Here is a 27789-nt window from a genome sequence, read left to right as displayed (position 1 = left end):
CTAAAGCTATAACATGCATCATAAAATTGTCCTAACCATAAACACAACGTTATCCATGCTTATGAAACCATTAAAAAAAAAAAAAAAAAACCCCATCACAATCCAATCATAAATCAATGTCATAGCACAAGGATCTACATTCATACCTCAAAATAGTAAGTTAATCACTAATAACTAACCACATATCACATGATAATCGCAACCCGTGACCATCTAGCCATTTTTCATCATTAAACTCACGATATTCAAATATTAAGCTTAAATCTACAAACTCAAACATAAATGGTTAATAAACTAATACAACATGTAAATAAAGTAATAACATGCTAAAAACAACATTTCAGACAAGATTAAAGTAGAATATTACCTCTTCTTGAGAGTAAACCTCAAGATCCACATTCTCTCTCCTTCTTCCTCTTATCTCTTGCTGTCTTTCTCTAAGGTTTCTAGAAGCTAGGAATAACTTAATAAGACAAAAGGGTTGAGAAGATGCCTTTAAGACTAAACCATGCATGCTCAAAAGTGTATAGATGTCCCAAGAGCATATTTGAGATTGCATTAGGAGGGGTAAGAAGTACTTTTAATAAACAAAAAGCTAGCATGTTTGGTAAAAAAAATTAAAAGTACTTCTTTTACTTTTTTACTCTAAAAGTTATCAAAACGTACTTTTGGGAAAAGCTTAAAATTGAAGCTTGTTTTAAAAAGCTCATTTTGACTTTAAAAGTTCTACTTTCCAATGCATTCCCAAACATGCTCTAAGTTGTTGTAATTGCTTGCCGATCATTTAGTTTTTGAGTCGAACGTTCGTGGCTAGGGTTGGATAAGAGTGCTCTAAAATTAAACTAGGGTAATTGGAGTTGGGATACGTATTTTATTTTGACTTTTGTCAATTTTGGTTCTCACCAAACAATTGGTAAGGATACCTGAACGTTCGATGCCAAGGGTTGCATCGAACGTTCAGGTATCCTTACCAATTGTTCGATGAGACCTAAATAGACAAAAGTCCAAAATAAAACACTTATCCCAATTCCAATGATCCTAGTTTAGTATTAGAGCACTTTTAACCCTAAATATTTTTTGGGGTTCTACATTTTCCATCAATTCAATTGCTTTTTCCATTGTTGGTACAATACATTTCCCTTGGTAGCAGCAATCGTTGAAAATCCACCATTAGGCGTGACACTTTCAATATAAGTGAGACAACAACCACAAAAACTAATGAAATAGAATCAAATGGTAATATATGCAATAACCTTCAAAACTTAAAGTGCATAAGTAAGACAACAACAGTTAAAGTGAATAAGTGAGACAACAACAACACGAGACCGCTTCATTATTTAATAGCAACAACCACATGTTAGGAACATATTTCATAGAGATACATCGGAAGATCCCCAAGAAAGAGCATCAAAAAAGCATAGCATCAAATTACAAAAGACAAAAAATTGCAAAGGGATTAGGAACTACCTCAAAGTCGGCCACTTCTTGGTATAGGGGTTGGTTGAATCCTCTTGCTTCTATAGCTTTGCACATGTGTCTCTAGGGTTAGGACCTTTAAACCTTTTTCTCAATTATGATTAACAGATCAAGAGTGCAAGCTCATGATGAGTGCCAAATATTGCATATTTGAACCCTTTAATTTGCATTTGTTAATCATTTGGCTGTGTTTTAATCGGATGTTTTGTGTTAATTCTTTGTTTTTAGTGTTTCGTAGATTGCTAAGGGAAAAATGCAGCTCATTCCATTAATTTTGGGGCTTCAGACACTTCGAGGAGCATTGGAAGCAAATTTGGATCGAGCGATTATTCGAACCTTATGAGTCCCACTAAAAAGGCCAAATTTAGAGTTTTAGAACTTGGATTGGAGTGATCTTAGCAGCATTGGAAAGCTAACTCAAAGCTCTACAAAGTCATATTTCTTGAGAGTTTGCTAATTTCGACGTTTACTAGGTAAAAATAGCCTCTATTCGCAAGACATCCAAATGGTGATTTCCCCACCCGAATGATGGGAAGTCCCGTCCGAACGGTAGTGCGCTCAAGCACACGTATTGTGTGATCGAGTGCACCCGTCCGGACGGACCACTTATCAGACTCATTCCAGCCGCCATTTTTCGGGTTTAAAGCCCTAGAAACCTCTATAAATATAATGCTAAGCCTCAAGAAAAGAGCTAGGGAGACCAAGTCTGAATTTCAATAGTTTTTCTTCGTTTAGTTTAGTTTAGTTCTTTTTAGGTTTAGGTTTTATTTTCAATAATCATGTGGAGGTAAATTGTCAACTAAGGTTGAGGATGAAGCCCCACCGATGAAGAACAACACACTTTCATGTAAGTCAATATTATCTGTTTTTATGGGTTTTAAGGTTTCAATTGTTTGTTTAATTTAGTTATTGAGATTACTCTTGAATATCTATTGTGATTCCCGCATACATGTGATGATTTAGGAGAGTTCCATTTAATTGTTTGCTTGGATCTTTATTAAAATAAAATTGGATATCTTTTGTGATTTGTCTTACGGATACAATTGATGATTTGGTTTAATCTGGATATGTTTTGTGATTTGTGTAACGGATTGATACATTAGATGATTTAATTAATTTGTGAAGCATAGTAAGGCATACATAGGATTTTATTTGTGTGAACTTCAAATTTTATTGATGAACATGGAATGTGTTGTTCCGACTGGTGAGTGTGGATTCTACAACTTTAGTACTTTATCTTTTGATTATTTTTATTTTATTTAGTTTATGTTTGTTTATTTTCAAAATAAAAAATCTCTAGGAATTAGGTTAAGATTTTAATTAGTTTAGATAAAAATTGTTTTCAAAAACATAATTCCCTGTGGATTCGACCTCGCACTTGCAAAAGTTATATTGCAAACAACTCGTGCACTTGTGAGTAACATTAAAACTAACAACAGCTCATATATGTAATACCCCAAGAAAACACCCGTTTTAAAAGCTTATAGATTTCTTACTAAAATGGTTAATGTTTCCATAAAACAAGGCTTTAAACCAATAGACCTAAACATTTTTCCAAATAACTCAACTCCTTGAGACTTTTGGAAGCAAAAACCCAAAACCACCCTTACTAGTTGAGCGTGCTAGGGGACCATTGAGTGTATGCTCTTGGCCTAGGTGCGAGCGCATGCTATGGGACTACAAAAGCACTAATTGACCAGTTTTCGAGCCATTGGGCAATACCCAAACGTACGTCTGAACCCTTTTACCCATTGTGTAATAGTACCCGAACGCTCCCCTAACAGTACCCGAGTGCTCGCTGACGTTTCTGAAAAGCAATTTTAACCCATTCTCCACATTTTCAAATGAAAGCACGCCACATGCCCCTATATAAGCCATGCTCTTCGATCCACAGCCTCCCCTAACCTCAGAAAAACCCTAACCCTAGTGTGAGAAGTGACTTAGAGAGAGAAGGAAGAAAGCTTGGTGCTTTTACCATCTTCTAAGGTAATCTCCTTACCCATCCCTCATGCCTTTTTATTGTTGTTACTAGTATTGCAAGTTTTAAAGATGCTTTGACAAGTCCTCACACCTATTTTCTTACAAGAACCAAAAATGTTTTGAAAGACTTTTAAACCCTTCTTTTATTGCTTTAAGTTTCATCATAATATGTTTTGTACCTGAATGTGCCTATTTAGAGCCTAGGGAGAGATGTACTAACCCATAGTTCAAGATAGAAGCCTAAAACACAATTTGGAGTTGTAGTAACCTAAATAATTAACTAAGCTTAGATAGCTTAGTTAGAGGGTTAATTTGGACTTTGGGTCACTAGGAACATCTGGGAGGACATTTTGGGAACTTCGAACTTTCTGACCGAACGTTCGCGTCGGGGACCACGTGAATGTCCACATGTAAACAGTACATGAACGTTCATGTGGGGATTGGCCAGATGTTCATTGACTTTTGGTTGATTAGTGGATAATGCTCGAACGTACAATGCAACCTTTAAATCGTTGGGTAAACATTATGCAAACGTTCGCCCTTATAGTACCAAATGTTCGCTGCTTTTTAGAACTGCCCCTACAGCACTCACAGCTTTTCCGACCTATAAATATCCTCCCCCTCTCGATCCTTAAGCCCCATTTTCACCCTTGTGCCCTCTAAAACCCTTGTGTGAGTGTTTTTATGAGTTCTTGGAGAAGAATGAGTGATTTCTTGGAGGCCTTGCTTTAAAAAAGTAACCCTCTATGCTTCAGTTTTTTCTTTATTGCTTTTCTAGTTAAGCTTAGCTGTTGGTTTGAACTTTCAGCTAGATTGTGTCTTTAATCTTGACCAAAGCTTGGTTTAGCATTTCATTCTCGTTGAGCGTATTTTCTTATGCATGAAGACATCGCTTTGGGATAGGAGGTGCTAGAAATCCTTTTAATAGCCTTAGGACCAGTTTGGGAGGTTTAGGAGGGTGTTTGGACCAAATGCGGTTCTACATGAACTTTCTGGTCGAACGTTCGGCCAAGAGACCGAATGCTTGCCCAAAAGTGCTCCAGGGGAACGCCACTTGGACCAGTCGTTCCATAACCCCTGTTTTCACATCTCAGGTTCATTCTAGTTTGAACTTAGGAATAATATTAGGTTTTTCACAGATTGGGAGAACCTGGAACCCTTGGAGGACTTCTCAGAGTATTTGTACGACTCCAGTGAGTTCTAACTCACATAATGGTCGTCATTTATTTTTCTGCATTGCACGACTATTTCGTGTACCAAACATGCATATTTACAACTCTCATGATATACACTTTGCTGCACCATGAACTTTATCATTTGCGAAAAATATGCTACTTAACAAGATAATGACAGTGAGACTTGTTAAAGCATGCATGTAAAATACAAACAAGACTAATTGCATCGTATGGCATGGTACATCGGTATGTGTGGGATAATGGTCATGGGCTTACTATACATGTTAACTTTATAAGGTCAAATGTGTGTTATAGGGGCGTTGGATCCAATGTTTATTCGTGACCGGCGCAGCCATGCCTAACGGTTGGTCACTACAGAACGTACATCACTAGTAGCGTGGGCCACCCGAGGTCGGACTCAGTCAAGCTGCTAGTGTTATGGACAATAGCGTACAATGGTAGGGCTACCGACATTGTATTACAGGTCCCTCGTGAAACACCCCAAGTTCTAGAGGTAGAACGATTGGGAGCAATTGTAACATATTTTTATTAAAAATTTATTATTCCTACCTTATGTTCACTAGTCATTGGGCCAAATGTTCAAGTCTTTATCTACCAAGAGGCCCACCAGTACCCCTGTCCTTAGTACTATGATATATAAAGCCATCTAAAAAGTTTATAGGGAAAATGGGTGAGTTCGACTACTCAGTAAGTAGCCACAACATCAAGATACTATGAAACATGATATCCAGATTTTTATGCCATAATCTCAGTCATGCACAACAATAATCTATACAGGATGACATGATTAACAATAAAGCAAGAATAGCTAGTTATAAAATGAGTAAGCACTTCCTTTTACTTTTCTTTCAAAATAATTGTTTTACCCTTTGACCCATAACCACAATTTTACCATGAGCAGCGCACGTTGGCTTGTCCCGAATGATCTAGAGGCTCATCCTGTCGTCACAAGAGAGAGCTACCGCATTGGGAACTTCTCCTAGGTGAAGGTCACCCAGCCAATAGCATACACCTTCTCGTAACCATTCTACGGTGTGTTTGCCATGCTACCCATGTGATCTGATACCATTTGTGACTATAGCAGTGTCTCGTATTAAACATTTATAAATATGAATGAAAATACTATTTCACAACAAATTTTAGTATTTTGAGTTAGCTTTCCAATGCCGTTTGAATCACTTCAATCCAATATTTGAGCAGAAAGTTATGGTCAAAATACTGAGACGTGTGCATAATCTGAATTTAAATCAAATCTGAAATTTTATCCAATCTGATATTTAATCCAATTTAACCTTTTCTTGGATTTGGTTAGACTTAACCACATCATCTAGGTCTTCTCAAAGTATGCTTTCTTCAAAACTTTGCATTTTTCCTTTTAAAGCTGTAGTTTTTCCTTATTGACCTACAAAACATTAAAAATACAAAACTAACACAAAATATTAAATAACGACACAGCTAAATGATTAGCTAATGTAAATAAATGGGTCCAAGTATGCAATATTTGGCACTTATCATGTAACATTTCATATGATCTTGTAAGCTCTTCTATAATTGCATAATATACCATGAAATTTTGTGAGTCTTTTCATTCATAATCGCAGTTATGCAAAACTCGTAAAAATGAGGTAATTGTAATAGATAAAATTCTTAAACAATGACATATGATTGAATGAAACTTGCCATTAAAATATGAAAGGAGGTGCAATTGAAAATCATGCAAGTGGATTCTTTATAAAATCCCCAACATTTTTTCAAACATTTATAATAAAATCTATTGGAGTTTTAGTGTTATGTCCCCATACCTGGCATCACATGACCTTACTTTGATTCTGCATTCAACTCACAATTCCTACAATGGAGGTAAAGAATACCTTAGTTATCAATTCGTTTACAAGTTTCAATCCTGCATCACTTTAGTAGTTAAGGATCATATCTCTAATCTCTATCCCTCCACCGTCTATCCTTAGTCAAAACATAAATCCATCATCAAATCATCATTTTTCTCCAACCAAGCCATCCATTAACTTACAATCAATAAAATCCAAAACATCAAGATAGTATTAATTGTACCTAGGCATAATCACATTTCTCATACGTCAACCAACACCAATTTTCATGCTTATAACATTGTATTGATAATTTGAAATCTAACATGCAAGGTTTTAGATAGGTTAGCTAATGTGTGTTAACCATCATTATTTTACCTAAATTCATAACCGAAACATCATCAATATATTAATTCCTCAAAATCAAAGAGTTGTCTAGTATGCATCAATCCAACTTTCAATAGTTAGAGCAAACTCAAGGCTTGTCCCAATTTTCGGCTAACAAAATAAAAACCCAAAAATTATCCTCCAATTACCCAATCACTTAACAACCCAAAAATCATTATTACCAAAGACTACAAATCAACACTCATTCGCAATTTCGTCCAACAAACCCACGAATTAATAATATCCATCAATAGAAACACCCTTGAATCAAAATATGTTACCTATAAATCAATACAATTAACTAAGTTCATCCAAAATTTCTTCAAAATTAATCACAATGCTTGAGATTAAGAAATTACCTTGCAAAATCTTATGGGTTTCTTTATCCTTCCTCTTTCTCTTCTTCCTCTTTTGGCTAACAAAATAAGAACCCAAAAATTATCCTCCAATTACCCAATCACTTAACAACCCAAAAATTATTATTACCAAAGACTACAAATCAACACTCATTCGCAATTTTGTCTAACAAACCCACAAATTAATAATATCCATCAATAGAGACACCCTTGAATCAAAATATGTTACCTATAAATCAACACAATAAACTAAGCTCATCCAAAATTTCTTCAAAATTAATCACAAGGATTGAGATTAAGAAATTACCTTGCAAAACCTTATAGGTTTCTCTATCCTTCCTCTTTCTCTTCTTCCTCTTCTTTCTATCTCTTCTTCCTCTTCTTTTTTTCTCTTTTCTTTCTCTTCGATGTTACGTTTTTTTTGCTTTCAGAAGAAGGGCAAGCCCCCTCCTTAAATAAGTCTTTGTTGGGGACTAGCTTGGTCCCCAAGTAGCTTATCATGCAAGGTCATGTGTCATCTTGAGCTTGATGATGTGTCAAGCTTTTAAAAAAAAACAACTCCGCATGCATTTACATTAGAAAGTGGTCATAAAAATATACAATTCATCATCAATGAACCTAAACCTTTTGACTACCACATACCCAAAGATTGTGGCCTATAGACATCATTAACCCATCCAATTAATTCCCCAAATCGTATGTAATTTAACTACTTGACAGCTTGACCTATTAAACTTGGAAAAATCCTAACTCTTTCAATTAATTCCAAATGATACGAAATTTGGTTTTAAATTTTTCTCATTCAAAGACTCACAACATATCCAAAATTCATAGCAACCCATAACTTTTTGGTACCTCAAAAATCCCTCGAAAATATGTGCCTCTGCTTGACTGAAATTCCTGTTTTGACACTTGCATCTTCTAAAATTTATAACTCCTTCTACAAGTGTCCAAAAATCATGAAATTACTTTTAAAATCTTCTTTTCTCATCAATATACAAGTTATTAAAACAGTTTTGTTTAAGGTCACTTATTGAATTTCGGCGTCCAAAATAATGTGACTTTTCTTTCAATAACCCACTAAATTTCTAACTAGCAATCTCCATCATCTTTCACATTAAGTCTATTTACCTAACTCCATATAAATCTTAATAAAATTATAAATCCTCCTTATCCTTGATATTAAGATCACCTTTATTCTAGGGTATAAATTTCGGGGTATTATACCTCGGGATAGTGCCAACCCTGCTAAAAATGGTAATATATCGGGTAAACTATACTATTGAACTATTACTGATTCTCATGATTATATCATGTATTATATCTATATTGCATTTATGGATAATTGTCATAGCTAAAATGTTACATACTTTACCAAACGATGTTAATCACTAAATGGCATGAGTATTGTGTGCATTATTATTCCTAAGTCTTTGGACTTACCCCTTTATTTTTTCCCATCCATTATGTGTAATTGTGCGGTTTAGCTAGCGTAGAGGAGGATGCCTTCCGATAGAATAATGGTGGTTGCCCAAGACCTGATCCAGGTCATTTTTGAGGATATGGACTTGGTATGGCTGAAGTCCATGTGGGACGATGGAGGAACCATTTAGGCGGAGATGATTGAGATTGATATCATGCTAGCACTTATTAAGATTGGGAGTTGATTCTGTTATCTTATTTCCAAACAATTATGGTTGTAATACACTTTGATGACTAGTCTATGACCAGTACATTTTGGAAGATCTATCTATGTTATGGTGCTTATCTTTACTCTGGTGATTTTAATTATGGCATTTAGAATTGCTTTTTATTCATGTAGTTAAAGTTTTCCATTGTATTCTCTCGTTTAGGAGAGGTTAAGATCCCTGAGTTTTGTCTATAGAGGGATAAGGCTGGGAGACAAACCATGGGGTCAATTGTCAGTTAATTGATTTCTACGGAGCATTACAGGGGTTTCTGGCTAAGAGTCTTAACTCTCTGGCCAAACACTCGCCCAGAGAGCAAGGCAATCGCCCTTTAGCCCAAATATGTGATACTAGGGTTAACAACTCTTTTCATTAAATGGAACCTCGTAGACTTCCCTAGTACTGCTTATAACAATGGGTCACATTTCGTTATACCAGGGATTCGTGATGTCGGAGGACTCAAGCGAGCGCATGAGGTAAGTAAACACTTATGATCACTTTTCTTAAAAACGTGCAATATGTTAGCTGATTGAGTACGCGTATGATATGAGCATGCCTATATTTTGTACATCTTGGTAACTGCTTTAATAACTGGTTGATAAGATGCATTGTATGACATGATACACCGGTACGCGCGGTATAATGGCCATAAGCTTACTATATAGACTTGATTCTATGGTCAAACATGTATGGATGTGATATATGGTTATTTTGTAACCGGCGCAGCCTTAATGGGCGGGTCACTATAGGACGTACATCATTAGTAGCATGGGCTACCTGAGGTCGGACTCGGTCGTGCTGCTAGTGTTATGGACGGTAGTGTACAATGGTAGGGGCACCAGCATTGTATTACAGGTCTCTCGGGACAGCACCAACCCTACTGAGAATGGATAATATCTCAGGTAGGCCGTATATGATAGTTATAACCTATAATAACATTATTTTCCTGCATTAAAAATACTTAGGCGATTGCCACTAGAAGTACACCATCTTTTACCAACCAAACCATACTTTTATGGTGTATTAACAAAGACAACACATCTTTCAAATGTTTACCAAAACTGCATATTTATTCTTGCTTAATGATAACTGGCTCATGTCGTACGCAATTATGGGGTTTACTTACTAAGTCTTTAAACTTATGCGGTTATTACATCTTGTAAGAAACCTGTTTCTAGAACCAAGGAGTGGCACGGTTGCCACCAGGGACTTTGCTTAAGAAAGATCTTCACACTGTTGTCAGGTTTGCTGAAGTTATTATTAGTTGCATTGTGTCAATGTATTAAGGATTATACTTGTTCCTTTAATGATAAATAGACTTCTCAAATTTATTTCACATTACTACGCATTAGCTAAACTGGAGTAATTGCCAATAACCTACCAGACTGGTCAAGGCCAGATTTGGCAGCGTTACATATACTTACACAAGAATCCTTTATATAGGCATGTAAATCCAAGTAAAGGTAGAATTAGCCTACTTTGTCAAAGTAGGACTTCCAAAGTCTAGTCTTCATCCACTCGTATACCTGACCAAGGCGGGAATTGGATTAGACCCCGGGGATATCCTTACTCCAGATAAGGGATAGTGTGTGCCTGTAAACAAACACCGTTCTTCTGCTTCGAATCCAACTAGAGATTCGCCAGCGGCAACCGGACTTCACCGACGACAACCACTGAGGCAACAATAGAGCCTACCGACAACCATAACGATGTCAAAACCCAACAAAAGGTAACACCGCAACACCATAGTAGCCTTCACAACTTTGTTTGTTAATTGCTGGTTTTATTTTGTTGTCGCCCAGCTTGGATGTGGTTTGATCTTTTAGGGGAGATTTTTGTAACTAGAACTGTGTTGATACCTCTCTTTTCTACCGTCCTTAATTCGGGATCTAACAATGCTTTTATCACTTCAGCCTCCTTTTAGTGTTTGTTGTTATTTTCAAGTGGGAATTCAAATATGTTTGCCTTAATTTGTACTCTTTTTACTTATGGAACCGCTTTATGTGACCCTATTGAGAGGACAAAGACACTTGTTTGTACCATTTCTTACTGTTTGTACGTATTTTTGTTCATTTTGAGTTTATTGTCAAGAAGCCCACCCCTATTTCAGTTTTTTGTTATTTAGGGATCTCCCATTCTCTCTTTGAATCAAAGATCGAAAAGAGTTCCTTATTTAACTATATGTGTTATATATATATATATATATAGTTAAAACTTTTATAAGCCTAGCATTTGTCACAGTAAAATACGCATCACTGAAACTTCTGTCTTCATTGGGGAGTGCGATGCTATGGCACTTGTCGTTCTCGTTCGTCGTTCTGATCGAAGTGTCAACTAGTTAAGTACACCTTTCCATAGGCCGCACTCCGCACCAGCCAAACCAACCCTTATGTTATGTAGCATTCCTTTTCCCCTACCTATACTAACAAACAGACAAAACTCTCTCTCTCTGTGTTTCCTTTTCTCCCCATTTTCAATTCTGTTTCTTCTCTTTGAAAACACCAGTCTCCTTGAGCCTTCCCTTAATGGCTCTCTGTCTAAAAACATCAAGAATTAGTATCCATTGTCTCAAATCCAAAATGGGTCTGCTGAGCATGATCAAACAAGATTCTTGTTTGAGTTCTTTAACTCATCCTCAAAAACCTCCATTTCCAACTCGCAATGCTCAAAATTTCAGAGACCCAGATGCAAATTTCCGAATGTCAGCGACCCTTTTCTCCGCTCGTCGTTTCAAGTCTGTCAAAGCTGAAAAACAATTCTGTTCTCTCGATAATGTTGATCATAATCAGGTACATCCTGCATGCGAACTTTTATATTTTTAAAATTTATTTATTTGTTTTTGGGGTGACTCAGGGTCAGTCTTTTATAAGCTCTAACATGTGATTCTATCTAATTTTTATATTCATTTCTCCCTTTTCCTCTTTCTCTCCACATGGGTGCTTTTGAGAATATAAAAGAATAAAGATAGAATAAAAATTATATTTAAATAGAATAGGGTAAGATTTAGAGGGTTTATTGTGTGTTGCTTTTAAAAGTTGCTAGCTAAGCCTAAAAATGTAAGTTTTTTAGCCAAATTTTAACTAAAAAATAGAGAGTTTAATGGGAATACTATTTGATGCACTAATTTTAAATTCTGATAATATCCATTTCATTTCAAATACTTTTTGATATCCTAATTTAAAATCCTGATAATGTCTATTTCATTTGAAATCGAGAGAAGAGAATCCAAATAGAGAATCCCCTAATCCTTGCAATAGTGGGGTTGCATTTTGATCATCATTTATGCTTCTGTTTATTATTTAGTAAGCTTCACTAAAAGTTCCTGATTAAAATTTATATCCAAAGGAATGTCTTGGGCTCACTCTTTGGCTAAAAAGATTGCCTTAGGTTTAGCTCATGAATTGGAGGAACACAACATCACTGGTTATGTTTGAAGTATATGAAACTATATTTTCTGTAACTTCTGAGAATTTTTTATTTAATCAGTTGTGCTTTATTAAATTATTCACAACTAAAATTTGCTCCTGATTGTATGTTCTTCAGTGGCATAATCGCCACTATTATTAGTTGAGCTGGAGCACACCTTTCTGATCAAGCCTATCATTGTAAGCTATGTTCCCTTGACAGGGCTATCTTTATCATTTTTCTAAATGTGGGGTTCATTACTTCCCCCCAAAAAATAATGTTAATGTCTAGGTAAAAGATAACCTTCTATCATATTCACTTTTGGAAACGCAAAGATAATGTTTGTTAACTTGACTTCTTCATTTCTCCTGCGTTGGGCTTCCATCACTATCGGTCTCAGGGTTCAAGAAAGCTGTCTTTATGGTGAGTGCAAAGTGAATTTTCAATGCTAGTAAAAATATATTGTATACTAATTTCATTGTGAAATCATTCCGTAAAAGTAGGAGTGTGTTATGAAATTGAAATTTTCTTGTTCACTTGACAGACTTGTGCCATGGCATGACAAAAGTTCATATTATTATTTGATGTGCATGTAAATTTGAGTCTTTCTGGAAGAAAATGGATAAAGAATGACTACTAATCATTGCCATAATTGCTGTAATATTTGAAGGGAGAGCATGTAGCTATTTAATTTTCTTTGTGAACATTCTTGGAATGATTATCAAGTGAGAGCTGTACCACTTGCTGTTCATTAGAATTAAATAAGTGGCAATTGGGAATGCTGAATATGGGTATAGATGGCTGGCCCAAGTATCATAGTTTACAATATTTTATCAAGGAAGGTCAAAATTTAGAACAGACTTCACAAGATACTCAGCAAGGCAGCAGAAGTTTTTTCTGAAGTTGCTTTGGAAAGTACCCTCAAATGTACAGACAATCAAATCATGCATTTTTTTTTTCTTTTATTTTTCTTTCCTTGGTCTAAATTACACTTGTGTGTGTGTGTGTCCGTGAATGGGTGGGTTGGTGTGTGTTTCATGAGTTTGTGTCTTCTTATATCTGTACTCATTGAAGGTCCCTTTTGTGGCAGGTCTTAGATTTACCAGGAGGAAAGGTTGTGCTCACTCCTGAGATGAGGTTCATATCTGAATCCCCTGAGGAGAGGGCACAATGCTACCGGGTCCTTGATAATGATGGGCAGCTGATTATGTGCAGCAATTTTAAAAAGGTATTCCACCTTTACATATTCTCCTAATGAAGTCATTCTATTCTCTTCACACTTTTCTCTGTCAAAATAAATCCAAAACAAGACTTTTATGTGCTAATAGGTCAGTGAGGAAATTGCTGTAAAAATGTACACTGACATGGTTACGCTGCAAACCATGGATGCTGTTTTCTATGAAGCACAAAGGCAAGGAAGAATTTCCTTTTATGCAACCACAATTGGAGAAGAGGCTATTAACATTGCATCGGCAGCAGCACTCACCACTGATGACCTTGTCTTCCCTCAGGTTACAAGCACATACATAGACATACGTACTTCTTTCACTATTCTTCTAATTGGCATATATTCATCAGAATTTCCATTCCCCTAGACATGAGTTGCATTGAGAATGATGCAAGAAGAAAAATTCTTATGCCATGCAGTATAGGGAACCAGGGGTTCTATTATGGCGTGGTTTCACACTACAAGAATTTGCAAACCAGTGTTTTGGAAACAAAGCTGATTATGGAAAAGGCAGGCAGATGCCTATCCATTATGGGTCTAACAAGCTCAACTACTTCACTGTATCAGCAACGATTGCGTAAGATATAAACCGTATACATGGTTGTTTTTTCACGAACTGGGGCAGAGCTAGAAATTCATGATTGGAGGGGAGGAGGGGGATGGCCGCTCCAACCATGTATGCAGCTCTGCTCTTGTTCACTTAGAACCCTTCTACACTATTTATGAAGAAATTGACAGCCATGAATTGAATTTCCTTCTATTTTGCAGTACACAACTTCCCCATGCAGTGGGTGCTGCATATTCTTTGAAGATGGACAGAAGAAACGCATGTGTAATCACTTATTTTGGTGATGGTGGCTCAAGCGAGGTGAAGATGTTATTACCATATAACTTAAGAGAAACCTTTTTTCTTTATGACTGGGCAGTTTGGACAGTATAATAAATGAAGCAATTGCATTTATCAGGCAATTCTTTTTATCTGCCTACTGTAATCAATTTTGGCTTTGACACCTTATTCTAGGTAATGATTTCAAATATTTTTGCCATGACTTCATTCTAGAAGATCAAAGAATAGACACTGCTCTCAAGGCCATGACCTTATTAGCTGTCCAGGGGACCTATGAGTTCACTGACTCTGGCTTTTGATTGTTTATTTTGTGGTTACATCAAATAACTTCAGGGAGATTTCCATGCTGCTTTGAATTTTGCGGCTGTTATGGAGGTCCCGGCTATATTTTTCTGCCGGAACAATGGCTGGGCCATTAGTACCCCTACTTCAGACCAGTTCCGAAGTACTCTTCCCTCTCATTGTGCCCTCTTATACCTTGAAATTCCATTAGAGAATCTTTTTAAATCCAGATACTAATCTGTTTGTGGTATTCTTTCATCGGCAGGTGACGGTGTTGTTGTTAGAGGCTGTGGTTATGGAGTTCGAAGCATTCGAGTAGATGGTAATGATGCTCTGGCCATTTATAGTGCGGTTCATGCTGCACGTGAAATGGCAATTAGTGAACACAGGCCAATCTTGATTGAGGTAAATTAATTATCATTTTTGTCGATTCATAGGACCTCTAAAAGGTTTAATCCTAAAACTAGATATCTCACATTCTGATGTTCAGTTCTATCTGTTTTGTTGACAGGCCCTTACATATCGTGTGGGGCATCACTCCACTTCCGATGATTCCACCAAGTACCGTCCAGTTGATGAGATTGAATGGTGGAGATCGGCACGAGACCCAGTAGCTAGATTTAGAAAATGGATTGAAAGCAATGGTTGGTGGTGCAGTGAGGCTGAGTCAGAGCTAAGAAACAATGTGAGGGAGCAGGTAAAAATTATAGTGTCTTTAGACGACATTTCAAGGACCACAACTTTTTTGAGACTCACCATCATTTTTAGTTTCTCATGCCTTCTCAAATTAGAAATTTTTATCAGCAAGTGGTACCTATAGGAAGGAAGCAGCAAACGCTTGATTTACCTAAGAAGCTAGGAGTGAGTATTGTGGTGGTCAAAACAGAAGTGTTCTGTTTGAGATTTAAAGCAAAGTGTTAGAATTACTGTTCAATTAAAAAGGAAAAGAAAAAAATAAAGAAAATATAAGGATAATGAAAAAGAGAGAAGGAAAAAAAAAAGCTTTATAACTTGTGTTCTCAAAGTTCATAAGCCATTACAGTTACAACCCAGAACAAAAAATTACATTACAGTCAGCAACTCCTGGTCTTGGGGACCACTGTTAAATTGTGTAATACATTTTTTTGCAAGCTTCTAACGCACGATACTTTTCATACAGCTATTACATGCAATTCAAGTGGCAGAAAAAATTGAGAAACCCCCACTTGCCGAGCTTTTCATGGATGTTTATGATGTTCCCCCATCAAATCTTTGCGAGCAGGAGAAATTGCTGGGAGAGACTGTTAGAAGGAACCCACAGTATTACCCACCCGATGTTTCTCTTTAGATTAATATAAATGTGCATGTATAGGCAGCTAAGTTCATTCATAAAAGCTTGGACTTGTTTTCTAGCATCTGTTTTTCTATTAACCTAAAGGTTTGCGCCTTTGTCAAGCACTCTACAGGCTTAAACAAGCTCCACAAGTTTGGTTTTCCAAGTTCAGTGGCACCGTTGCACAACTTGGTTTCACCTCCAACTCATACGACTCTGCCTTGTTCATCCAATGCATTGGTACTAGTATCATTCTCCTTTTTATTTAATGTGAATGACATAATTATCACTAGTCATAGTAGAATCTCTGAGTGTTAACATTCAGAGACGAAGGGAGGGGAGTGCCAGTATTGGCCATGGCCCTCCCTCCTCTTTTGAAATATATTTAGACAGAGTTTGGTTATGTGCACGTGGTTGTCTATTTATGCAGAAGGGGTTGAGTGTGCTGTAGAATCTCTTCCTGCTACACTCTCAATGTCCTGTTTGAGTCGTGGAGTCCGTAGTCTGTACTAGGCAGCTCAGGAAGCTAGCCAGGCAAATTGCTCAAAGATGCAGAAGACAATAGTTTCCTTTACTACATATTGTTTGAACTATTCATTAATTTTCGTTGCATGGATAGAGTGCTAGATAATTTTTAAGGAAACATCATCATTTGGATTTTAAGACTTGAGTTTGTGAATCGAACCGGCTTCTCTCTTTTTCTAAAGAGAGAAGCTCCCCCTTCTGTAAGCGTAAAAGCTCTTTCCACCTTGTGAGGCCTTTGGGAGAGGAGTGATGGACTCTTTTTCTTTCCTCCTCCCCTCTTCTTCCCTCTCTGATCTCCTTCCTTCTCTTTTCGGTTTTCTTTTTTTTCTTTTTTTCTGTTGTGCTTCTGTTCAGATCAGTAGATCCGACCTTCTCCATAATCCGCACTCAGCCTTCACCCCGCCTCCTCGCCTCCTCTAGTCTACCACCATGATGTGCCTATACTCCTTGGAATTGATTGGGGTTTTTAGATCTAGTTTTTTCAAAACCACCATGTGTTTACTGTTTCAGCTTCCTTCTGATGGTTGTTGCAGTTTGTTAGTAAGGGTTCAAATAGGTTCGCCTTAATCTGTGTCTATTTTTCTTCTATAATTGCTTTATGCGGCCTTATTGAGAGGACCAATTCACATATTTGTCCAATTTCTTGCCATGTGTATGTATTTTTGCAGTGTTATTTGTCTCATTTCCTCTAGCCCAGAGTTTCTAATTTTTTGACATTAAACTCGGATTTATGGTTCATTTTCAATCCAAGACCCATTTCTATCAATTTTTCAAATGGATTTCTTTTTTTTTTTTTTCTAGTTATACCCTTCTAGTTTCTCTCTCTTCTCTCTTCTCTCCCCTTTCTTTCTCTGTCTTCTCTCAACTGACCATATCTATGGCTCTTGAGTTTTATGGTGGAGGTGGGTATGAAGGGCAAGGTTAACCACTATGGCTATGGTGGTTGCTTGAGAGGAAAGGAAAAGGGAGAGAGAGAGAGAGAGAGAGAGAGAGAGAGATATTGGGAGTGTATGGGAAGAAAAATAAAAAGGCTAACTACATTTATTCTCTTTAACTATCATCATTTGTTCCCAAAATGCTTTAAATCTTCTATTTTAATATATTTTTCGTTTATGCTTTGGCCATTTCAATAAAACAATTTGGCTCCATCCCTGGTATAACATTTACGCCAAAGCCAACACAACGATATTTTCCTTACAAATATGGAGTAAAAATGTGGGTGTTAGTCTTTTTTCTATGTAAAATAGAATACAAAGAAGAAACAAAAATTATGAAGGTGAATCCTTTCTGGACTAGAGAAGCTGAGAATGCTTCGGCGTGATCAGTGGAAGTAATTTGTGCTCCTGTGCCCTTGTCCTACGTCCAACAAGTAAAGGTTGGAAAAGTAACACTATTTAGTATACTCCTAGAGCACTAGTAGCAGTCTCATCAAAACTATTTTTTTTTGGTTATTTTGGTGAGTTAATTTGGTGAAAATGCTTAAAATTCTCATTTTCAGCCTCAACAATTTGATAGGAAAAAAAAAAAAAATTGGTGATTGAACAGTACTTAATAGTGAGTGTTGTTCGCTCACCAACTCAATAAAAAATGATTTCTCTCCTTTTTTCTTTTCCGTTTCTCTCCTCTAATATAGTTAGAAAAAGAATAAATAAATTTTTAAAAAAATAATATTTAAATAAAATAGTGAGGCTACTAGTGGTACTTAAAGTGGGTAGTTAAAATAGAGAAAAATGTACTTTAGGTTATTTTGGTGATGCTACTATTAATGCTATTACACAGCCGTTATATAACTAGAATAATGTATCAATAAAAATCAACTCTTCAATATTATTTTTTTTTTTTTTTTTTTTTTTTTTTACAAATGCATATCATTATATCAAATAGCTGATTTTCACTGTTGCATCATCAAGTTGTATGACAGTTATATAACAGTGTACTAAATAACATTACTCGGGGTAGGAATAGTGAAAAAGATCCTACAATGGATAGTGAAAGACTAAGATAACTTTGAGGGAGGTAGATCTGATTTTGAGACTTCTTGTACTGCTAGTTGAGCATCTTGGGCCTTGCCTACGATCTAGCAAAAACAAGGATCATCTCAATTTCAAATGGAATGGATAGTATCCATTTAATGAACATGATTTAAAGTTTATGCATCAAATAGTGTACATGATTTCACATTATTTCAATTCTTTTAACAGATGTGTCAATATTGACTTCATATACACCGTTGAATACACTAACTTTAAATTTTGATTATGAAATAGAGAGGATCATCGTCCAACAAGTGTAGGTGTCACTAAACATACATGTTAGAAAAGCACAATAGACATGCATATCCCTAAACACCCCCTCACTGCGGTCCAATCTCTTTTGAGTTAAATTCATAGTTACGTCCCTAAAACTTAGAAGAATAATCATGTAACCAAAACTATCAGAGTGATTCACTTGCTGAAGCTATATGGAAACCATAGACAAAAGGAATTTATTGGATTTTAAAACTATCACACCTTAAATAATTAGGAAAGGTGCTATATCACATCATGCTTTCTATGGTTAATCTCATATGATAAGTTTCCATTTTATTCATAATATTACATTTTTAGGGATAATTGCCATTTTATCTGGAGCGGAAAATGATCAAGTAGCAATTCAATGCTTGAAAGCTACTAGGTTTATGTTTTCAATTTAGGCTCCGTTTATTTCGATGTAAAATGATTTTCTTCGTAAAATATTTTCAGAAAAGTCATTTTCCCTGAAAATATTTTCCGTCGAAAACATTTTACGGCGTTTACCTTTCACACGGAAAATAATTTTTTTTTTTAATATCTTTTTTTATATATATATATATTTTCCAATAAGGTCCTCGCTGAGACCTGCACGAGACTTGTTTGAGACCCCGCAGGGACCTGCTCGGGATCTCGCCGGAACTTAACCGGGACTTGTCCGAGACCTCGCTAGGACCTACTTGGGACTTGACTGGGACCCGCCCGGGACCTTGCCGGGACTCGCCCAAGACTTGATCGGGACCCACCCGGGACTTGCCCGGGACCCGCCCGGGACCCACCCAGGACTTGACCTGGACTTGACCGGGACCCCATTGAGACTTGATTGGGACTCGCCTGGGACGTGCCCGGGACCCTCCCGAGACTTACCCGGGACCCCACCGGAACCCGCCCGGGACTTGACCGTGACCCCGACGGGACTCGCCCAGGTAAGTCCCTAGCGGGTCTTAGGTAGGTCTGGTCAACTCTCGGGCGGGTCTGGCGAGGTCCCAAGCAAGTCCCGGGCAGGTCTCGGTCAAGTCCAGGGCAGGTCCCGGGCAAGTCCCCGGCAAGTCCCAATCAGGTCCCGGGCGAGTCTCGGTCAAGTCTCGGGCAAGTCCCAGGCGGGTCCTGGGCAGGTCCTGGGCGGGTCCAGGTCAAGTCCCGGGAGGGTCCCGGTCAGATCCTGGGCGGGTCTCGGGCAAGTCCCGGTTAGGTCCTGGGCGGGTCCTGGGCAAATCCCTGTCAAGTCTAGGGCAAGTCCTGCCGAGGTCCTAGGCAAGTCCCGGGCAGGTCTCGATCAAGTCCTGGGTGGGTCTCGGTCAAGTCTTGGGCAGGTCTCGGTCAAGTCCTGAGTAGGTCCCAGGCGGGTCCCGGTCAAGTCCCGAGCGGGTCCCAGTCAGGTCCTGGTCGGGTCCCGGTCAAGTCTTGGGCAGGTCTTGATCAGGTCCCGGGCAGGTCCCAGTCAAGTCCCGGGAGGGTCCCGGGCAAGTCCCGGTTAGGTCCTGGGTAAGTCTCGGGCAGGTCCCGCCGGGGTCCCTAGCAGGTCCCGGGCAGGTCCCGAGGGAGTCCCGGGCAGGTCCCGAGCGGGTCCCGGTCAAGTCCCAGCGAAGTTTTGGGCGAGTCTTGGCAAAGTCCATCGATTTAAGAATAAGATGCTCATAGTCGGAAAATGGTTTACGGTTTCAAACCATTTTCCGAAAATTAAAGAAGAATTTTTGGTCAAAAGAAAAATATTTTCCGTTGACCACTATTTTATGTCGAAGTAAACACCGTAAAATATGGAAATCATTTTCTAAAAACCATTTTACGTCGAAGTAAACGAAGCCTTAGTGTTTTTGTTTTTTTTTTTTTCAAATTAGTTAGATGTATAAACTTCAGTTGTGTTACAATTTGCATATGTAAACCTATTTTGCATTTAGTTAGATGTATAAACTTCAGTGATGTTACAATTTGAACTCTAGTTTTCTGAATTTAAATCTATTTTAAATTTGAGATCTTCGTCTTTTCCATTACATAGATAACAGAAATGGTCGTAGAAATATAATTATCTCCATCAAATAAAAAATATTTCTAAAAAGAGTAATATTAAAACCTACATTTTTATCCCACAGTACCAGTCACAACCAACTCTTAAACCAGTAATCAATCATTGTTAAAAAAAATTCAAATATCGATCGAAACTATCACGTCAGCATTATGAAATAATAACCACCCCCTCATAGGGTTGGCTCAAGCACGAGCCACTCCTTTAATGTGGTGACCGCTAACTACCACCGCTTTCTTTTTTACAATTGTATTTATCTAAAGATAATAATAATATTTTCACATAAATGTAATTTCTATTATTTAGCATTAAGGGAAATTTCGAGTTTAAAATAAATAAAACTCAAGTCCCGGCTCTATTAAATTGAAAATTTAAATCTTAAAAGTCAAAATGACAAAGAAAAAACACAAGAGGTTCCCTAATTACTATGTATTGAATCGGAGAAAGCAATGGAGCCAAATGATTGGGAGTACTCAACTAGTAATTTACCACATGCAACCAAGCCAACAGGAAGTTTCATATCGGCCACCATCTTTAGCCCAAAACATGGCATGCCTAATGATTGTTCAACTTTAGCAAATGCTCAATTATTTTGCCCATTCCATATTCATAAACAAAGTTGAGGACACAGCACTAGCCTCCTCCACATAAAATGCCCTATGTGGCTTCATGAACAGTGGCTGACATCCATTAACTTCCACCTTTTGAACTCTCACAAGCTCATACTACATGTATTTTGGTGCAGATTGTGCTTAAGCATTTTGTTTTGCTCTCTTCATCAGCTCGATGAATTCCCCAAAAGCTGTAGCAATAATACCTTGTGTCAATATTGTGATGGGAGTAACCTCATACTATATGTATGCACATGGTTATTGAAAATAACAGAGACCAGAAAGAAGAGAAATACTACATATAGTTTCAAGTGTTTACTCCCCTATGTGATAGTGAAAATCATCATTAATATATCATATGCTTATATCAAAATATAGATTAATCCGTCCAAAATTCAATGGTGATTCCCACTGCCACATAAAGGAGTAAACTTTGACATACATGTAGCAATTCTCCAAAAAGAAACATAAAAGAAGACTTCCCAACAACGAGCTCTCATCTCGACCTTATAGTAGAACAGATATCAAGGAATTATCTAATATAATTTATGAGAGCACCTTCAAATTAGTGAAAATTGATTCTATAGCTGCTGAAAAATGTAGAAAGAAAAAACTTCCGTTACCATTATCGGAATCGTGAGGTCCTGGGGATGCTTCAGGGTGGTATTGAAGAGACATGATGTTTCGTGCAGGGAAGGCAAGACCAGCACAGCTTCCATCATTAAGATTGACATGAGTTACTTCCACACCCTTTGGAAGTGATGCAGGGTCAACAGCATAGTTGTGATTCTGCCACATTATAAATTTTTGTTGTAAAACAATCCCATAAAGAAAACCTATAATTTACAAATTCTCGCGTTAATTTAACTAGCTTTAAATTCACAGTTAAAAGTTGCAAATATATTAGCAGAGAAAATAAATGTGCCTACTAAATAATTTTAACCGTCCCCTATAGAAAAGCTCAATGGAAAAAACAAATACAAACCAAGTTAATAGATAAAGTCTGAGAAAATTAACACACCTGAGCACTAATCTCAACATGCCCATTACGAAGATTACGAACTGGATGATTTCCTCCATGGTGACCAAACTTCATTTTGAAGGTTTTACCACCTAATGCCTGGCCAAGCAATTGATGACCCATGCAAATTCCAAAAACAGGAGCCTTTCCCAATATTTGTTTCACTGTTTCTACGGCATATGGAACAGCAGAAGGATCTCCAGGGCCATTGCTGAAAAGAACCCCATCTGGCTTCATCTTTAGAGTCTCTGAAGCTGGCCAAGTTGAAGGGACAACCGTAATCTTACAGCCGTAGGATGCCAACCGCCTAAGTATATTATGCTTGATCCCAAAATCATATGCGACAACCTTCATTTTATACATACACAAAATAGAGATATGAGTGAATTGTCAAATCATAAGAAAAGATATAGTGCTTTGGACGAATCTTAAATAACTTTTACATGAAAAGTTTGTCCATCTCTCTGGTTGGAGTTAAAGTCCCAATCTGACTTCGTTTTATCAATCCATTCAAAAGGGGTCTGGCATGAAACACCACTTATTAAATCAACACCTGCAAAGTTTATACCAAGAAAACTAAGAACTTAAAATCTTCGGCAAGAAAACTATGGACTCAAAATTTTCCGCAGTATTTGCAAACCCTTTAAATGACTGCATGAAATTCTTACCAACAATGTCCCATGAGCGGGACAAGTCTAATAGTTCCTCATCTGCTTTTGACTCTTCTGTGCTCAAAACACCGATAAGGCTGCCATCTTGCCTCAATCTACGGGTGATTGCACGAGTGTCAACATCATCTGTAGGACAACAGAACAGCATCAACAAAATAAAGGAAGCTCAGAAGTGACAGACGAAGCTCAATAATCCATCTTATTGAATCTCCAAAGTGACTAAATAATTCATGCTATGTTGAATAGCTTACAAATCCCCATGATGTTCCTTTCTGCTAAATAATCACCAAGTGTTTCTGCACATCTCCAATTTGAAGTACTGGCAACAATATTTTAAGTGAGCACAGATCACTCAGCAAAGTTGCCAACATCAAAGTTCCAAAAGCAGCATAATTGACGCATACCTGATACTTAAACTTCTAATGACTAGACCAGCAAGGAAACATTGCTTTGATTCCTCATCATCTGACATGAGAGGCATCATGATTAGATTTTCAAGTAGTCTCCAAGAAATTAGAGTTCGCAACTTAAATTACAAATTTCACTCACCTAAATTTACGCCAGTGTTGCCAATATGTGGGTTTGTCATCAGGACAAACTGGCCAGCATAACTAGGGTCTGTAAGAATCTCTTGATACCTGCAATATATATGCATAGCAACCATAAATCATACTGTATGTACGGTCCTGCTCAACTTCTCAACTCATAAACCTTCATTGAAGTTCTCTTGTTATTGCTAAAAGTGTGTCTAGGCGCAATTTAAGCATATAGCGCCAAAAGAAAAGTGCTTCTTGATCCAAAAGCAACTGCAGTTAAAGTAAGAAGAGCCTGCACTTCTTGAAGAAACCTCTAAGCGTGAAGAAAACATGCCTTTTCATTTGCCATCAAAACATAGGCAATTCAAATAATTATAACACTGATTAAAAATCAATCAAGAATGACTCTTCATTAGTTTGCAGCCGTCAACTATAGACATTACTAGACATTCACATGTGCATATTTCATAATTTATATTAGTGTTTATGCATTCCAACTTTTTAAATAAGTAATAAAATTTTGTATTACAAGATAAAAGAATTTATAGGGAGAATGATTATAACACCTTGTCTCGGCAAATTTAAATCAAAAATTTCAAAAAGCAATGAAATCCAGAAAAAAGAGTTGCAATTTGTACTTCCTAATGCTTGTAGTCAATCATATTTAAGAATAGTGTTTTTTTTTTTTTTTTTTGATAAATCATATTTAAGAATAGAGTTTTAAGCAAGTTCCCATTCAGCTCTACGTTGTTCAAAGTAAGATAGATCCTTTCTCACAGGATTGTCCACAAAATGCAAAGAGGCAATAACCCCAAAATCATTTTTTGATAAGTTTAAAGAGAGCCAAATTTGCACGACCTGAGGGATTCAAACCTAGGCCACCCGAGTTCAGAGACCCACAGGCACTAACCCCAAAATCATACCTTTCCAACTTACAAACATTTCCATCACAGGCCACCGGAGTTCAGAGACCCATGGGCACTAACCCCAAAATCATACCTTTCCAACTTACAAGCATTGCTATCACAGGCCACTGCATCACCCAGTGTACTCCAAATAACGACAAGGCTGAAAACCACAATTCTCTTATCACAACATTATGTTAGAGGAGATGATCTACTGTCTCAGCACAATTCTTACACATAATATCTATCGACAATAATATTTTCCCTTTTGTAAGTTATGCTACTTTTCTCGGCATCTTTACACACCAAATATTCTTTCAAGGTAATTCAACTGCTATAGAACTCTAAGTACCTCGTAGAAGGCATGAACCTTTGAGCCTACTGTTCTTAGAAAGCCACCAACACATTCTATGTTACCCTCATGCAATGGAAGACTAGAATACAATGGTTCCAAGAAAAATATCAACTGATCAAGCTTCCCATCTCCCAATGTCAAGAAATGTAATATATTCTGATGTCGAGCTCCCTTTCACCAGATATTCACGATTGTGACTAACGAAAATCCCTTATCCACAGTTACTAGAATAATTCTGCAAATCTATCCTTCAATGCAATATCACCACGCCAGATATTGTAACAGAACCACACATTACTACCATCCCCCCCACCTTAAGATGAACAAACCGGGAAAAACAATCCCACACACCACTAATGCAGTTCCACAAACTCATTTCATAAGACCTTCTCACCTCTTCAAAAGTCCATTAACCCCAAGCCTTACACATATTTCACAAAAATAACCTGCCTCCAAAAATGTTGTTCCACCCCAAACCACGGCGACTAAATACCCAACAAAAAATTGGCCTTAATAGGAAAACAAACCATCTTCCAATCTACCAAGCGCTGATAAAATTCACCCCCAGCGCCTCCCCACAAAAAAAATATCTTTGTAACCTCCCCAACCCTTTTGCCATTGAACGAGGAATGTTAAACAAAAGACACGAAAATCACCATTTATCTTTATGCAAAAAATGTATTGACAAATCAGCTCACCCTGTCAAAGATGTATTGAAAACCACTTCACCAACTTGTGTTCCTGTAGCACCAAATGATTTGGCCTTCCAGATTGAACCATCTTCAAGCACAAGTCTTGCATCCCAAGCCTTCCATGGTCTTTCCGCCAAACCTAAGGCTGGAGTGATTCACATGCAATTTTAGTTTTCTTTGAAAAAAATCAGCTTTGGACAAAATAAAGGAAAGAATGGAAATAATATTTTTCCCAAATAATTATGAATTACCCAAAACAGATAAAATGGAAAATTGAGCTAGAGGGAAAAGCTAGGGCTACCTAGGGCGGCACCGGGGGAGGAGCATCTGACCGTGAAAGCTCTAACTTTTAGGGAACGATCAGGCGGAATCCTTGAGGCGAAGCAGCACAGTGGGTTACTCACCGCCAACTCCATTGCTTTGGTGCCCATTCTCTCAGACAGAGCGCGGCAGTTGACTTTTGAGTTAGGTTTTTCAGAGCTTCGGTGTCTGAGGCGGAATTATTTATAAGCGTGCTCCATGGCAGGGAAGCTTGCATAAAAGAGCCACTTTTCGAAGGAAATTTTTTTTTTTTTTTTTTTTTTTCTAGCCTATTACTTCGTACGTTTGATGGAGACGCGTGGCAGCCTAGTTGATCATGCACTGTCTTGACGCCTGACGGACCTTCTCAAGCTCAATATTCCCTACAGTTCTGAAACTATTTTATGTGTACTTTCTTTCTATTTTTTTCTCATAAAAGAAAAAGAAAATTATATCCTTCATAATTATATCAATATCCTCTCCAAATTATCAAACAAATATGTATTAAAACATCTCCCAAAACTAGGAAAAATATAAAAATAACTCTAAAAGTTTTTCAATAAGATAAAAATATCATTATAAACTCTAATATGTACAATAGTATCTTTGTTTTGTTTAAAAATAATAATTCTAATATTTTTTTTATTAAAAAACGGGGTGGCCAAAAAACTACAACTAAAATTAAAAAATAAAAAATAAAAAAATAAAACCAAGTGATGGCTCGCTTTTTTTTTTTTTCTTTTTAGTTTTTATTTATTTTTTAAAATTTTTAAGAATTTGTTTTAAAAAAAAAATTTATAAATTTTATTTTTGTCATTAGGGGAAACATTGGTATTTTTTTAGTAGTTTAGAAAAGATATCAACACAATTGGTAGTTTGGGAGGAACATTAACAATAAGGTGGTAGTTCTTTTCATGTTGTTTTCTTTTTTTCCTGGGTCCGCCGCTCAGGTTTCTAAGAGAGATAATAATCTTCAAGCATTTGTTGTTGCCAAATTGGCTGGTTAAATGTCGCCTTCCAGAAGGTGACGTTTGGGCTTAAATGTCGCCTTGTAGTGACATTTTTTATTGTTCAAATATCTCCAATTTTGAATCTAGTTACTATGTTTAAGGGCATTTGCCAAATGTCGCTATGCAAACAGCACTACATCAATAGTGACGTTTTTTAAGTTTAAATGTCACTTTCCAAGTGTTACTATTTTAGCTTTTTTGGTAGTGTGTAACTCAATCCCATGAGAAAACAAAGATCATGGAAAGGCATGGGATTCTTGTAATGGAGAAGGAATTTGGACAATATTTACAAGGGAACAAATTTCAAAGAAATGAATAATCTTTTAAAAGGGGAAAGAAAACAGCAAGTGTCATTGGCGAGATCATGCTTCAGTAGATGACAATGAGATGTGGTCCATGTGGATAGGAAATAGGATTAAAATAAGATGCAAGTCGATAACCTTCATGAATCATGATGGATTTGGATAAGCATTGTTTTCCCTTTGCTCAGAAAGCAAACAAACAAACAAAAAATAAAATAAAGTGATCGTTTTCCCTTTGTAGCTTTAAGGCACATTGGAGAGCCATTCAATCAAAACTATCATAGAAGTCATCTGCCTCTTCGCATATCCAAAAGTTTAATTTCAATCCAATCAAACACTTTCGATCCTTTCTTCTTTTTCTTTTTTTCTTCAACTCTTGTGTTTTTGGCTCTTCCGGCAATTATTATAGCAATAATTCCCAACCATATGATGGCCCAGTAGAGTAATTTTACAAGTCCCTCTTATGTTTTTCTTGAATCCCTCCAAGAATGATGTAGCTATTAAATTCACCATTTGATCAAAATCTAATAATGATCGATCACAACTCCAATGGTGAATTTAATAGCC

The 27789-nt window shown here is 37.0% G+C and overlaps 2 protein-coding genes across 5 annotated transcripts; one reads left to right on the top strand and one right to left on the bottom strand.

Annotated features, from left to right (window-relative positions):
* The first annotated feature begins 11155 nt into the window (after positions 1–11155).
* Positions 11156–16392, top strand: LOC132165946 (2-oxoisovalerate dehydrogenase subunit alpha 2, mitochondrial). Of its 4 annotated transcripts, XM_059576664.2 has the most exons (10): positions 12461–12514; positions 12715–12737; positions 13405–13542; positions 13643–13825; positions 13962–14119; positions 14311–14410; positions 14723–14834; positions 14937–15076; positions 15183–15368; positions 15831–16392. In XM_059576664.2, exons 2-10 carry the CDS (start codon positions 12735–12737, stop codon positions 15996–15998), a joined length of 1188 nt encoding a protein of 395 aa, XP_059432647.2. In that variant the 5' UTR covers positions 12461–12514; positions 12715–12734; the 3' UTR covers positions 15999–16392. The 4 variants fall into 4 exon arrangements, with proteins under 4 accessions (XP_059432645.2, XP_059432647.2, XP_059432649.2 ...); XM_059576662.2 differs by lacking the exons at positions 12461–12514; positions 12715–12737 and adding an exon at positions 11156–11698; XM_059576666.2 differs by lacking the exon at positions 12715–12737 and having other exon boundaries at positions 12501–12514.
* A 4877-nt stretch (positions 16393–21269) lies between these two features.
* On the bottom strand, positions 21270–26172 carry CARA (carbamoyl phosphate synthetase A). The gene is made up of 10 exons (XM_059577160.2): positions 25912–26172; positions 25617–25755; positions 23672–23760; positions 23527–23587; positions 23374–23441; positions 23120–23248; positions 22895–23004; positions 22452–22799; positions 22054–22219; positions 21270–21621 (listed from the first exon to the last, which is right to left on the bottom strand). Exons 1-10 carry the CDS (start codon positions 26039–26041, stop codon positions 21572–21574), a joined length of 1290 nt encoding a protein of 429 aa, XP_059433143.2. The 5' UTR covers positions 26042–26172; the 3' UTR covers positions 21270–21571.
* Positions 26173–27789: the final 1617 nt, after the last annotated feature.

Source organism: Corylus avellana, chromosome 11 (assembly GCF_965113065.1).
Source record: "Corylus avellana chromosome 11, dhCorAvel1.hap1.2, whole genome shotgun sequence".
NCBI classification, from domain to species: Eukaryota; Viridiplantae; Streptophyta; class Magnoliopsida; order Fagales; family Betulaceae; genus Corylus; species Corylus avellana.
Note: the sequence above shows the minus strand (reverse complement) of the source record. Positions and strands in the feature narration are given on the sequence as shown.

Bases quoted from the DNA above. Each gene is read 5' to 3' on its own strand.
- CARA (XM_059577160.2), bottom strand. From the start codon at position 26,041: ATGGGCACCAAAGCAATGGAGTTGGCGGTGAGTAACCCACTGTGCTGC. The intron at 25,756-25,911 runs GTAGCCCTAGCT...GAATCACTCCAG, and splicing joins CTCCCCCGGTGCCGCCCTAG to CCTTAGGTTTGGCGGAAAGA. The intron at 23,588-23,671 runs GTGAGTGAAATT...CTCTCATGTCAG, and splicing joins CAACACTGGCGTAAATTTAG to ATGATGAGGAATCAAAGCAA.
- LOC132165946 (XM_059576662.2), top strand. From the start codon at position 11,435: ATGGCTCTCTGTCTAAAAACATCAAGAATTAGTATCCATTGTCTCAAA. The intron at 13,543-13,642 runs GTATTCCACCTT...ATGTGCTAATAG, and splicing joins TGTGCAGCAATTTTAAAAAG to GTCAGTGAGGAAATTGCTGT. The intron at 14,411-14,722 runs GTGAAGATGTTA...AAATAACTTCAG, and splicing joins GTGATGGTGGCTCAAGCGAG to GGAGATTTCCATGCTGCTTT.